The sequence below is a fragment of the Scyliorhinus canicula genome, chromosome 10 (genome assembly GCF_902713615.1).
Source record: "Scyliorhinus canicula chromosome 10, sScyCan1.1, whole genome shotgun sequence".
Taxonomy (NCBI): domain Eukaryota; kingdom Metazoa; phylum Chordata; class Chondrichthyes; order Carcharhiniformes; family Scyliorhinidae; genus Scyliorhinus; species Scyliorhinus canicula.
In genome coordinates, this window is record NC_052155.1 from 186,899,509 (window position 1) to 186,914,464 (window position 14,956).

General features: G+C 47.3%; 1 protein-coding gene across 2 annotated transcripts in view; it reads left to right on the top strand.

Annotated features, from left to right (window-relative positions):
- gask1a (golgi associated kinase 1A) overlaps positions 1 to 14,234 on the top strand; it is a 50,452-nt gene extending 36,218 nt beyond the window's left edge. For both annotated transcript variants that reach the window (XM_038810333.1, XM_038810334.1), the window contains exons 4-5: positions 1,888 to 1,991; positions 13,298 to 14,234. In XM_038810333.1, coding sequence (XP_038666261.1) covers positions 1,888 to 1,991; positions 13,298 to 13,499 — 306 coding nt within the window. In that variant the 3' untranslated portion in view covers positions 13,500 to 14,234. The remainder of the gene's footprint in view (positions 1 to 1,887; positions 1,992 to 13,297) is intronic.
- The last annotated feature ends 722 nt before the right edge of the window (positions 14,235 to 14,956 follow it).

Here is a 14,956-nt window from a genome sequence, read left to right on the forward strand (position 1 = left end):
TATTCCCCTGATCATCTTATAAACCTCTATCAAGTCGCCCCTCATCCTTCTCCATTCTAATGAGAAAAGGCCTAGCACCCTCAACCTTTCCTCGTAAGACCTACTCTCCATTCCAGACAACATCCTGGTAAATCTCCTTTGCACCTTTTCCAAAGCTTCCACATCCTTCCTAAAATGAGGTGACCAGAACTGCACACAGTACTCCAGATGTGGCCTGACCAAGGTTTTGTACAGTTGCATATTGGGTTGCTGGACTATTTCAGAGGACAGGGATAAGAGTGAACCAATTGCTGTGGGTCTGGAGTCACGTGTAGGCCAGACCAGGTAAGGACGGCAGATTTCCTTCCCCAAAGGGAATTAGTGAACGATCATTCACATAGTTTCATGATCACCATTACTGAGCCTAGCTTTCATAACCAGATTTATTAATTGAATTTTAAATTACATCAATCCCATATCTCTACAGCGTTATCCTGGGCCTCTGGATTACTAGTCCAATGACATTGCCAGTATGCCACCATTTCCCCTGCATTTCTGTGTGTGTCAGTAAGCTCAACCTGCCAAATAATCCTCCATTGCCAAGTGTCGCTTCTGCTCCACCCCACAAACCAAGTACAAAGAAGTTCAAATAATAAGATATCCCAGAAATCCAAAGCAATGAAAAGGAAGTAAACTTAATCAGTATTGGCTTTGATCATAGATCTTTAATCATGGAGTCTTTTCCAGTTCTTCATTATTTTGGGGCCTTTTTAAAGCTGTTTTTCGAGATTTGTATATTGGTGTGTATGGAGTCATTCTGCTCTCTCAAGAACTTTCCCCCATTCACTCAATTGGGCCAGCTAAATTGGCACAGAGTGAAGGGTGCTCCCAGGATAACGGCTATTAATGGGCAGGGTCGCACTTGAATAGCCTGAAACTACTTGTGTATACATTGGGGGCTCCTCTTCACATGCTATCCCTTAGTGATACCATCGAGAGACAAGGGCTCAGTTCTCACAGGTATGCTAATGGCATCTAGGCATCCTCTCCACCATTCTCCTTGACCTCTCATGTCTATTCAACTAAGCTACATGTATGTCTATTCAACTAAGCTACATGTATGTCTATTCAACTAAGCTACATGTATGTCTATTCAACTAAGCTACATGTGTGTCTATTCAACTAAGCTACATGTATGTCTATTCAACTAAGCTTCCAATCACTCCTCTTAAATCTTTCCTCTCCTAACTCGGCATCCATTTTGTCCATGCCTATTTGTGATGGGCCTTCAGGTTTTCTTTCCTTAAAGACACTGTACAAATAAAAGTTGTCATCATGTGGAGCTTCAATGAGTTGTGTCTAAAATATCCTGGAATCTTGGGGAACCTACCAACCAGTAAAGGTTTAAAGCCCTCTCCAGCTGTCATCTCCTCTTCAACTGGAACATGATAAAGAATGGAAAGCTGGCATCGGTCACATGTTTTGCATGACTTAATTGAAGGTTTGCTCATCTAACAGAATGTCCTCGGCAGTGACTTAGAAACACCTTGTGCCACAGTGTCTGATGTTAGAGAGGAAAGCCACACTATCTGTGGATATGGTGAGCCTGCAGCAACCGATGGAGGTCGATTATTTAAATTGGCTGACCTTTCCTTGACCCCATCAAACGTTGGCTGGGGAAATGGTGGTGTCTTGGCTGGCACGTTTTCATGGGGCTGCACCTCTCGATCATTGTGGGTTTTCAATCGCATACTTTCCAGTTTCCCTTCCATAGACAACGGAACCAGAATGTGGTGAAAGGGGGGGTCAATGGAAAAATAACCATTTGTGGGCAATATCAGCAAACTGTAAAGGATGCAGGAACCTAAAGTTTGACTAACCATTAATGAATATAAATTGTTACATTAGGTTCGAAAAGGAAATCCATCTCAACTCGTCTACATAGACAATGCAGGAAGGCTTCTACAGCATGAGGACAACCTCAACTTCAGGCTGTTGGAGGGCATTGATGAGTAAGTACACATTAAGTGTGAGACTCCTATAGCATGGCTACACATCTCCAATAATGCTTCCCAAATTCATTAACATTTAAGGCTCCAAAGGTGGAGTTTCTGACAGTTTAGCTGTGGAACTGAGCAATAGTCAGTGGCTGCTGGAAAGGACACTTGGGGCTGAATTATACCAGTTCCTGAGCAGTGGAGTTAGAGGCTGATGTGTGTGTGTGGGAGGGCCGGTGAGCCGGGACCAGTAAAATTGAGGGAATTACGTCCGGACAGCCCTTTGGTACAGTACCACTGATGGGGAACTGAGTGCCAGATCAGACAAATGAAGCACTAAAGGCCTCTGTTAACTGGGGTGGTCAGTGGCAAGCTGGCCCCCACCATGTGTCTCTCCACCCCCCCCCCCCAAACTCCTACCCACCCGATGGGAGGCCACCAGCTTCCTGGAGGTGGGCTCCCTCTGACAGACCAATGGGCAGTCAGAGTCAGAACCTCCATGGTCCAAAGAAGAGACCACGAGGAGGAAAGGCCATCCTTGTGGTCTCAGTGTTTCTCCCGGCGGATCTCAGCCGCCGTTCGGCAGGGCATACCGCCTTTGGCCACCTCATTTTTGATTTGAAATGACCTGTCTGAGGGTGCCTACATTTTGAGTCACCTTCTTGGTCTATGCCCTACCTGAGCAGCGTGTACCTCTGCCAGTGGGGCTGCTGGCCCCTCTGATCAGCATGGAGAGCCTGTTGGCTGTCCTTAATTTGATGGGGGACCGGAGGTGGCCAATTAGACGACTGCCTCGTGCAAAATCATTGAGCTGGTCCAGCAGCCAAGTGCAATATTGGGATCCCCCTTTGGTCCTGATGTCATGGACCCGAAGACGGCAAGAAAATTCAACCCAAGGTGTAGAAGGGGCATTACCAAAACGTACTCCATACTCAATGAAACATTTGAGAGTCAGAAGTAATTAAGAACGGTTACTACAAACGTGGCCCATGAATTGTAACTGCCTCCACTTCTCCCTGCACCTTTGCAACTGAGGCAAGGCTGAAAAATTCACATCCTGCATTTCTAAAGCATCATACATAACCGTAGGATATCCCAAAGCACTTTGCAACCAATCAAGTACATTTTGAAGTGTTTATTACAATTTAGGGAATGCGGTGACAATTTGCACAAAGTCATTAATGTGATAATGACTAGATAAACTGTATCAATAAAATTGGTTGAGGGACAAAATTGACCAGGGCTTCGGAGAAAATTTCCATGTGGTTCCCTCACCCTCAGATCAATTATTTGATTATCTTATCTGCCACAGATCATCCATTCTTAAGTGTAAGATATACTCTTAACAAGATGAGAGTGCATGCCCTCAATGATTATAATAGTACTCTTCATAGAAGGGTCGTAGAAGGAGATATTCATGGGTTTAGATTCATCAATCTTTGAATGAAGACAGGTCAAAATGGCCATAATATAAGCAAATGGAATTCTGGATTTTATTAGGGATGCTACGTATGAAAGGAAATAAATTATGTTAAATTTCTACAAAACATTAGTTAGGCCACAGTTGGGATACAGTAAGCACCACATTCATTTTGTTCAGCTGAAGCCTTGGTGATTATTTGCCAAACCATAGAAAAACGCCATGACTTACTAATATGAAGATACAGGCCCCAGGTCTATCAACTGGAACAGGGACTAACCCAGCTATTGCCCTATCCATCTAGCCAACAGAGTTGACCAGTTCCCACCAAATAGGAAGGATATTGGAGTCACAGATAGAGTTTGCATGCAATTGTAAACATTCACTGAAATGGGATCAGAATCGAGAGGCAGTGGATAATTAATTCTGTCTTGGGATGTGGGCATCGCTGGCTGGGTCAGCATTTAGCCCATCCCTAATTGCCCTTGAGAAGTCGCCTTGTGAACTCTGCAGCCCATGTGGTGTAGGTACACCCACAGTGCTGTTAGGGAGGGAGTTCCAGGATTTTGACCCAGCGACAGTGAAGGAACGGCAATATATTTCCAAGTCAGGATGGTGAGTGTCTAGGAGGGGAACTTACAGGTGCCGGTGTTCCCATGTGTCTGCTGCCCTTGGTTTTCTAGGTGGTAGAGGTCGCAGATTTGGGAGGTTACTGTCGAAAGAGCCTTGGGGATTTGCTGCAGTGCATCTTGTGGATGGTACACACGGCTGCGTCAATGGTGGAGGGAGTGAACGTTTGTGGAAGGGACACCAACCTGGCTGGCTGCTTTTTCCTGGATAGTGTCAAGCTTTTTCTTGGGTGTTGTTAGCCTGCACTCACCCAGTCGGTGCAGAGTGTTCCATCACATTCCTGACTTGTGCCTTTTAGGTAGTGGACAGGCTTTGGGGGGAGTCAGGAGGACAGCGTTGCATCTCAAACTTGGGTCAACTAGCGTTATGGACAAAACAGTCAAACTCTCAAATTATGCTACAACAATTATTGTATCTTATCAACTTACCCCAAAAGTATCAAAACACCACTATAAAGAGTATCAGAAGCTCTGTTGCAGACAGTTTCAAAACTCTGTTCTACAAAACTCCCAGCTTGAACCTAAATGCCACCTGTTAAGAGGCGAGGTGATCAGACTCCCTCTTGGTGGATCCCAATGTCCTCTCTGGGTCCCGGACACAGGGCATGGCTTCTGACGATGGTCATTCCTGGAGCTCATCGCTTCAGGAGTCTCTTTGTCTCTCCTTTTCATACAGATCTTGCTCATGCTGCCAGTCACGTACTCACAGGACAGCACTAATTAATCAATGTTCTTGAGTGACAAATGCTCAGAGCCATGTCTCATTCAGGCGTCGTAGCTCTCTCAGGAACACGACACACTGAGGTCCGTGTTTAATTACTGTCTGTCCAAGGCAGGGCAACGGTCATTGTCCAATCAGCTTCTGTGCTCAATCCCTGGCTGCACCATCCTGTTCTGCACTGTTGGCCCCAGCTGTTTATGTTGTTTCTGCTGATACAGAATAATCTTTATTAGTGTCACAAGTAGGCTGACATTAACACTGCAATGAAGTCACTGTGAAAAGCCCCTAGTCCCCACATTCCGGCGCCTGTCCGGGTACACGGAGGGAGAATTCGGAATGTCCAATTCATCTAACAAGCACGTCTTTCGGGACTTGTGGGAGGAAACCGGAGCACCCGGAGGAAACCCACGCAGACACGGGGAGAACGTGCAGACTCCGCACAGACAGTGACCCAAGCCGGGAATCAAACCCGGGACCCCTGGCGCTGTGAAGCAACAGTGCTAACCACTGTGCTATTGTGGCCCTTTTAACCATCAGGCTACCCTGGTGTCTTCACTTTTCTGTTGTCTTTATGAATATCCATTTGGCCACGGGAATTAATGGCTGTGTTACTGAACAAAGCTTTAGAAAATTGGTTCTTTTTTCCCAGCAGGGAAGGTTGAAGAGGGACTCAACACAGGTTTTCAAAGTTATTAAATTCTTCGAGCGCGTAAACTGGTTATCAGCGGTTTATTTTCACCGATTGACAAATTGTTAACAAGGGATCATAAACTCAGGATTATCACTGGTAAAACTATAAGGGAGATCAAAAGAATGTTGCACACAGTTATTAGAAGACAACACATTCTCGTAATGTTTCAGAGAAAATTGGATAGGTGTTTGAAAAGGAAGTATTTAAAAATGCATAAAATGCCACACTAATGAGAGTGGAATAAACAGTCTCAGATGCAGCTGACCTGGGCCGAATGGCCTCATTCAGTGCTACAGTTTAAATGATTCTATCATGAGCATAAGTGGGGGCGTGTACAATGAAAGCTTGCTCACCAACATTGCTCACCTTCTTACCTGGCCTTTTCCATCATCAGTCAACTGTGCTCTATGTCATCGCCTCCCCAAAAAGATAAACCTGGTGAAATGTGGCCAGTTATATCTATCAGAACTGCAGTTCCCGCAAAGGCTTCACACCTAAAACATTAGCACAGCTGTTCCTTCCTTGGCCTGAGGGTTAAGAAGTTATGTTATTGTGATTAGGACAGTGAGTTGTATCTTTTAATGTCACAAGTAGGCTTACATTAACACTGCAATGAAGTTACTGTGAAAATCCCCAGTCGCCACATTCCGGCGCCTGTTCGGGTACACGGAGGGAGAATTCAGAATGTCCAATTCACCGGACAGCACGTCTTTCAGGACTTGTGGGAGGAGGGGCAGCACGATAGCATGGTGGTTAGCATAAATGCTTCACAGCTCCAGGGTCCCAGGTTCGATTCCCGGCTGGGTCACTGTCTGTGCGGAGTCTGCACGTCCTCCCCGTGTGTGCGTGGGTTTCCTCCGGGTGCTCCGGTTTCCTCCCACAGTCCAAAGATGTGCGGGTTAGGTGGATTGGCCATGCTAAATTGCCCGTAGTGTCCTAAAAAGTAAGGTTAAGGGGGGGGTTGTTGGGTTACGGGTATAGGGTGGATACGTGGGTTTGAGTAGGGTGATCATGGCTCGGCACAACATCGAGGGCCGAAGGGCCTGTTCTGTGCTGTACTGTTCTATGTTCTATGAAACCGGAGCACCCGGAGGAAACCCACGCAGACACGGGGAGAACATGCAGACTCCACGCAGACAGTGACCCAGCGGGGAATCGAACCCGGGACCTGGCGCTGTGAAGCAACAGTGCTAACCACTTGCAAATTTACAGCGGTGCAGAGTATTCCAAACGTGATTCCTCATCATATCTCTGAGAAAATAGCCGGGTCTCCAGTTATTTGCATTTCTTCCCCCTCATTTCCTTTTCTAGGTTTATTTTTTCTGTACCTCGTGTTCTTTTTCTCTTTATTTCTGCCTGTCTTCACTCAGTGTCATTTTGATGAACCTTCTTCACTTCCACCAGTCGATGCTGGATTAACTCCATGGGCACAATCTGCTGGCCACGTCCCATCCGAACGGGGGCGCGACAAGGCCGGTAGGTGCCAGGAGAGGCCTCCCCAGGCTTTCCGATGGACGGTACGCCTCGCGAGATCTAACCAGATCTTGGTGGGCAAGACCCAGTTTGACACTTAACTGTGCTGACGCCAGATCTAACCAGCTCCCCAGGGAGACCCCAGCCAGGCGGCATCTAGGACTGGTCCATGCAAACGTGAACCAGGTGGAACGGCACCAGGGTCTCCCTGGACATTCGGGGCACTTGGGGGACACGGCAGGGTGAGACCATGTCTCTCCCCCGGCACCCAGGCACTTTGGCACTGTCAGGCTGGCATCTTGGCACTGCCACCCTGAGACTGCCAAAGTGCCTGGGTGGCACTGCCAGGCTGGCAGGAGCACTGCCACGGGTCAGGGCCTGGGGGAGGGACCATGCCCATGAAAGGAGGGATGTGGGGGGATATGAAGGGTGGGGGGGTGGGGGGGGGGGGTGTAATGATATGTAGACAGACATGTAACTAAAGGGTTAATCACAACACCTAGCTGCGGCACTACCACTAGCGGGCATTACACGACCCACTATATAACTGAGCTCCCAGAAGCTCTCGCTCTCTTTCTACGCAGGAGAATCAGATAGCAGCAGTGTAGTAGAGTACGATCACAGCCTAGACACCACGTGTAGCTTAGATACAGTTTGTCCAGTTGTTTATCCTTACTTTATTGCTAGAGTTAGTTCAGTGGAGTGTCAAACTCATTTATTAGTTTTATCGCGACTTAATAAATTCTTTCAGTTTAATTTGAAGACTCGAGTGTTCTTCAACATCATCTACAGTTAGTAACAACATATATTACTTAAACCAAGTAATATAACAAAGGTTGGGAATGAAGGGGCCTCTAAAAGGTTCGGGGGTGAAGGTCGGAGGTCCTGGAAGGGGGGGGCCTCAGTGACACCCATAGTGGGGTGTCCTCACTTGTGGTGGTGGGGTAGGGGGGGTTAATGCCCCTGTGTGAGGGGGTGATATTGCCCATGGGTGGGAGTGTGGGGGACCCTCAAATCACTTACAGATCGGGGCACCCTTTCAAAATGGTGGCCTGATCGCTGAGGAGCTGGTTTGGCCAGTAGGTTCCGATTCCCAGTGATGGAAATAATTCTTATGTGCGCGAGCCCGGAGAGAAACTCCCCGGGGTCCGATAAAGTGACTGTGTGTGATTAGATAGCGATGGGGAATTTGCCAACAGAGCCAGGGAGAAACTCCCAGCCAAACCCGCCTGAAATGACACTGAGAAATGTTTCCGTTAGATCACGCCTCATATACCCACACCTTGTGAGCAATACTGTCTGACTGCAATGTACAGGGGTAGCTTCAATGCAGCATGCACTGCAACCTGAATGCAGTGTGCATTGATATCTGCAACGTGCAGTGCTGTCTGAATGCAGCATGCACTGCGACCTGAATGCAGTGTCACTGATATCTGCAGCATGCAGTGCAGTCTGAATGCAGCATGCACTGTGACCTGAATGCAGTGTGCACTAATGTCTGCAACATGCAGTGCTGCAGGAATGCAGCGTGCACTGCAACCTGAATGCCGTGTGCACCGATGTCTGCAACATGCAGTGCTGCAGGAATGCAGCGTGCACTGCAACCTGAATGCCGTGTGCACCGATGTCTGCAACATGCAGTGCTGCAGGAATGCAGCATGCACTGCAACCTGAATGCAGTGTCACTGATATCTGCAACATGCAGTGCAGTCTGAATGCAGCATGCTCTGCGACCTGAATGCAGTGTGCACTAATGTCTGCAACATGCAGTGCTGCAGGAATGCAGCGTGCACTGCAACCTGAATGCAGTGTCACTGATATCTGCAACATGCAGTGCAGTCTGAATGCAGCATGCTCTGCGACCTGAATGCAGTGTGCACTAATGTCTGCAACATGCAGTGCTGCAGGAATGCAGCATGCACTGCAACCTGAATGCAGTGTGCACTAATGTCTGCAACATGCAGTGCTGCAGGAATGCAGCATGCACTGCAACCTGAATGCAGTGTGCACCGATGTCTGCAACATGCAGTGCTGTCTGAATGCAGTGTGCACTGCGACCTGAATGAAGCGTGCGCTGCGACCTGAATGCAGCGTGCGCTGCGACCTGAATGCAGCATGCACTGCAACCTGAATGCAGTGTGCACCGATGTCTGCAACATGCAGTGCTGTCTGAATGCAGTGTGCACTGCGACCTGAATGCAGTGTGCACAGCAACTTGAATGCAGTGTGCACTCATGTCTGCAACATGCAGTGCTGTAGGAATGCAGCGTGCACTGTGCCCTGAATGCAGTGTGCACTGCGACCTGAATGCAGCATGTACTGTGACCTGAATGTAGTATGCACTGATTTCGGCAACATGCAGTGCTGTCTGAATGCAGCATGCACTGCAACTTGAATGCAGCGTGCACTGCGACCTGAATGCAGCGTGCACTACGACCTGAATGCAGCATGCGCTGCGACCTGAATGCAGCATGCACTGCGACCTGAATGCAGCATGCGCTGCGACCTGAATGCAGCGTGCACTGCGACCTGAATGCAGCGTGCACTACGACCTGAATGCAGCATGCACTGCGACCTGAATGCAGCATGCGCTGCGACCTGAATGTAGTGTGCACTGATTTCGGCAACATGCAGTGCTGTCTGAATGCTGCGTGTACTGCGACCTGAATGCAGCGTGCGCTGCGACCTGAATGCAGCGTACGCTGTGACCTGAATTCAGTGTGCACTGATTTCGGCAACATGCAGTGCTGTCTGAATGCAGCGTGCACTGCGACCTGAATGCAGTGTCACTGATATCTGCAACATGCAGTGCTACCTGAATGCAGTGTGCACTGATGCCTGCAACATGCAGTGCTACCTGAATGCAGTGTCACTGATATCTGCAACATGCAGTGCGACCTGAATGCAGTGTCACTGATAACATGCAGTGCTACCTGAATGCAGTGTGCACTGATGTCTGCAACATGCAGTGCGATCTGAATGCAGTGTGCACTGATGCCTGCAACATGCAGTGCTGTCTGAATGAAGCGGGCACTGTGACCTGTATGCAATGTTGACTCATTACTCAGATTCAGCAAGCCACCAGAATTTAACAAGTTATATTACTAAGTAGTGTAGTTAAGTCAGCTATTGCAGAGCGGTTTCCAGTCGATTTTGCAGAATGTTGTTCTTGGAGATTTCTGAGATACTGAGGTATGAAGACGGATTCATCTGCCCACATTCCCGGATGAAAAACTCTATGAATACATAAATATATAAAACCAGCTGTTCAAATCAGTTCACTCCTGGAGATACGTGAGCAGCAGTAGAATTACTGAAACAGGCCTTCTGAAACATGTGCTTTCTGCTCGAATTGGCCTGACTTTACTGGAACTTGTATCTGAGCCACCTCAGACTGGCAAACCCAGGAAACAAAGATCACAAAAATTAATATTCAGGCATAGCAGCCTGGAGGGAATCTCAATGTGCACTGAATCTACTGTGTAGTGAAGTGGCAGTGCTGCTGGAGATTTCATGAAGTCTGTTCAACTGATTGACAGCCTTTACAGGACCACAGAGCCCAATAAACATTGCATTATGTGTACCTGAGGTAACAGCACTATTAATGTATCTATTTGAGGCAACAACTTGCATTTGCATTTATATAGCACCTTTAACGTAATCGGACAGAAATGTTATTAGTGTTCATATTTTAAAATGAATTGAAAATTAAAATGAAACATTTTACTTTTTTCTGTGTCCTTTTGCTCCTTCTCTCTTTACCCCATTGTTCCCACCCTCACATTGTTTTTCTAGGTGTACTTGTTTTAACTTGATATAAGAGATGTGAGGACAGGTGACCAAAGGTTTGATTAAACTGATGGATTTACAGCAGTCCCTTAAATGAGAAGAGGGAGGTAGAGAGGTTTAGGCAGCAAATTCCAGGGCTTGAAGCCTTATCAACTGGAAGGACGTCAATGCTGGAGTGATTACAAAGAACAAAGAACAAAGAAAATTACAGCCCAGGAACAGGCCCTTCGGCCCTCCCAGCCTGCGCCGATCCAGATCCTTTATCTAAACCTGTCTCCTATTTTCCAAGGATCTACTTCCCTCTGTTCCCACCCATTCATATACCTGTCTAGATGCTTCTTAAATGATGCTATCGTGCCCGCCTCTACCACCTCCGCTGGTAAAGCGTTCCAGGCACCCACCACCCTCTGCGTAAAATACCTTCCACGCACATCTCCCTTAAACTTTCCCCCTCTCACCTTAAAATCGTGACCCCTTGTAACTGACACCCCCACTCTTGGAAAAAGCTTGTTGCTATCCATCCTGTCCATACCTCTCATAATTTTGTAGACCTCAATCAGGTCCCCCCTCAACCTCCGTCTTTCCAACAAAAACAATCCTAATCTACTCAACCTTTCTTCATAGCTAGCACCCTCCATACCAGGCAACATCCTGGTGAACCTCCTCTGCACCCTCTCCAAGGCATCCACATCCTTCTGGTAATGTGGCGACCAGAACTGCACGCACTATTCCAAATGTGGCCTAACCAAAGTCCTATACAACTGTAACATGACCTGCCGACTCTTGTACTCAATACCCCGTCCAATGAAGGCAAGCATGCTGTATGCCTTCTTGACCACTCTATCAACCTGCGTTGCCACCTTCAGGGTACAATGGACCTGAACTCCCAGATCTCTCTGTACATCAATTTTCCCCAGGACCCTTCCATTGACCATATAGTCCGCTCTTGAATTTGACCGGGGATACTCCAGTGGCCAGAATTAAAGGGATAAATATATTTCAGAGGGTTGTCAGTTTTGGAGGAGGTTACAGTGAGAGCAATGAGCGAGGTGATGGAGGGGTGAGCGATGAGAATTTTTAAATTGAGGCATTGATGGGCCAATATAGATCAGCAAGCACAGTGGGGTGATGGGTGAATGGGATTTGGTGCAAGGTCTTTTTATTTTTTAAATTAATTTACGGGATGTGGGAGTCGCTGGTTAGGCCAGCATTTATTGCCCATCTCTAGTTGCCCTTCAGAGGTGGTGGTGAGTTGCCTTCTTGAACCGCTGCAGTCCTTCAGGTGTAGGCACACTCACTGTGCTGTTAGGAACGGCGATATATTTCCAAGTCAGGGTGGTGAATTACTTGGAGGGGTTCCCAGGTATCTGCTGCTCTTGTCCTTCTAGATAGTAGTGGTCATGGGTTTGGAAGGTGTGTTAAGGAACCTTGTTGAGTTACTGCAGTGCATCTTGTAGATGGTACACATGGCTGCATCGGTGGTGGAGGGTTTGAGTGTTTGTGGAAGGGGGAACAATCAATCGGGGCTGCTTTGTCCTGGATGGTATTGAGCTTCTTGAGTGTTATTAGAGCTGCACTCACCCAGGCAAGTGGAGAGTATTCCATCACACTCCTGACTTGTGCCTTGTAGATGGTGGACAGGCTTGGGGTGGTCAGGAGTTGAGTTACTCGCTGTGGGATACCTAGCCTTTGACCTGCCCTGGTTAAGTTAGGGATGGACAGCAGAGTTTTGGATGAGCGCAAGTTTACAGAGGGCATTGGTTTAAGTGTCAGTTGGTGCACTTGAGCAGGACAAACAAGGCAAGGGAATACATGATAAATGGCAGGACCCTGGGAAGCACCGAGGATCAGAGGGACCTTGGTGTGCATGTACACCGGCCCCCTAAAGTAGCAGAGCAGGAGGATATAGTGGTTAAGAAGGCAGATGGCATACTTGCCTTTATTAGCCAAGACATAGAGTTTAAGAGCAGGGAGGTTATGCTGGAACTGTATAAAACATTGGTTAGGCCACAGCTAGAGTATTGTATGCAATTCTGGAATCCACATTATAGGAAGGATGTGATAGCACTGGGAAGGGTGCAAAGGAGATTTACCAGGATGTTGCCTGGGCTGGAGACTTAGTTATGAAGAGAGATTGGATAGACTGGGGTTGTTTTCCTTGGAGCAGAGGAGACTGAGGGGGGACATAATTGAGATGTATAAAATTATGAGAGGCACAGATAGAGTAGACAGGAAGAAACTTCTCCCCTTGGAGGAGGGATCAGTGACCAGGGGGGCAGAGATTTAAGGTGAGGGGCGGGAGGTTTAGAGGGGATGTGAGGAAAAACCTTTTCACCCAGAGGGTGGTGGGAGTGTGGAACTCACTGCCTGAAAGGGAGGTGGAGACAGAGACCCTCAGAACATTTAAGATGTATTTAGATGTGTATTTACGATCCCAGGGCAGACACGGCTATGGGCCAAGTGCTGGGAAATGGGATTAGAATGGTTAGGTGGTTGTTTTGACCGGCGCAGATGCAATGGGCCGAAGGGCCTTTTCTCTCTTTCTCTATGACTTTACCCTTCTATTAATAAATGGATTCTGGTGTCTCTCTTCCATAGATTTCCTGCACATGTCATCTCACTCTTACAGTCTGGATGCCTACAAAGCAGGTTACTGAGGTCCCTGCGAATGGACACTGAGTTCTGGGAGAGCTACAATGGGACCAGAGGCCTGAAGAAGCTGGTTCAGGTCATTGAGAAAAGAGCTCAGCTACTGCTCAACTACATCCAGGAGAAAAATATCAAATTAGTCCAGGACTAAAGAGAATACAACACAGGCTACAGTTCAAAGTGTGACATTTACCCACCGACTGTTTGAAACCAGAGATAGGAAGCCTATTCCAAGAAGTAAGTGCACATTTCCTCACGTGTACACGGTGGAGCTTCTGGCGCCTTCACTACGCCTGGAGAGACAGACAGTCATCAAATCCAGCTTTACAGTAGTTCTGCTTTGATGCATGTGGACAAGCTGAATATTCACTGAGAGTTCTCCAGGAAGTCCGGTAGATCAGGGACTTGTGTCCGCCTGATGTTTATGTTTGCATCATCTTGGCCCAATTCCGTTGAAAGGGGCATTAAAGTGTTCCAGGCGGGGACAGCTGGGGGGTCACCTCAAGTGGGGCTGAGAACGGGATACTGGGAGAGGACAAGCTCTGTGCCGGCTGTAGATTATTGTTAAAGATTGCCGCCAGATTTTACATTTCAGTCAACAACCATCAGCCAATCCTTCTGTGATTGACCCCATTTGAGACACAGGGCACACTCTCCTCACATCCCTCAATTCCTAACCCCCTGCCTTCAGCAATGTAGACTCCAATCTCTCATGCTCAATGTTGCTAGTACAGTAATGGTGAATATGCATTGTATGATATACATTCTTATTCTGTCATTGGTCCTGATGCTTCAGATGCACTGTTAATAAACTAAACCACACACTGAAATCTGTCACCTATAACATATTACAGGAAAGAATCAAAAGGTATGTGTGCAATACCTTTCAGGTTAGTGAGGTGGAGGCAGAGACCTTCAGTTCTATCCCCGTGTCTGCGTGGGTTTCCTCCGGGTGCTCCGGATTCCTCTCACGAGTTCCGAAAGACGTGCTTGTTAGGTGAATTGGACATTCTGAATTCTCCCTCTGTGTACCCGAACAGGCGCCGGAATGTGGCGACTAGGGGATTTTCACAGTAACGTCATTGCAGTGTTAATGTAAGCCTGCTTGTGACAATAATAAAGATTATTATTCCAATCCCACAAGAAAGCTTGGCTCTAACATGTGGCCAACCCAGAAATGTATTTTGACCCATTTCATTCATGAATTCTGGTCTGCTGCCATTTCAAAATCACAAAGAACTGCTAGATTTCTTGAGAAATCTATATCTGTTTTTTTTTCAGTTTAAAGTACATTTTGCAAAGAACATAAGAACTAGGAGCAGGAGTAGGCCATCTGGCCCCTCGAGCCTGCTCCGCCATTCAATGAGATCATGGCTGATCTTTTGTGGACTCAGCTCCACTTTCCGGCCCAAACACCATAACCCTTAATCCCTTTATTCTTCAAAAAACTATCTATCTTTACCTTAAAAACATTTAATGAAGGAGCCGCAACTGCTTCACTGGGCAAGGAATTCCATAGATTCACAACCCTTTGGGAGAAAAAGTTCCTCCTAAGCTCAGTCCTAAATCTATTTCCCCTTATTTTGAGGCTATGTCCCCTAGTTCTGC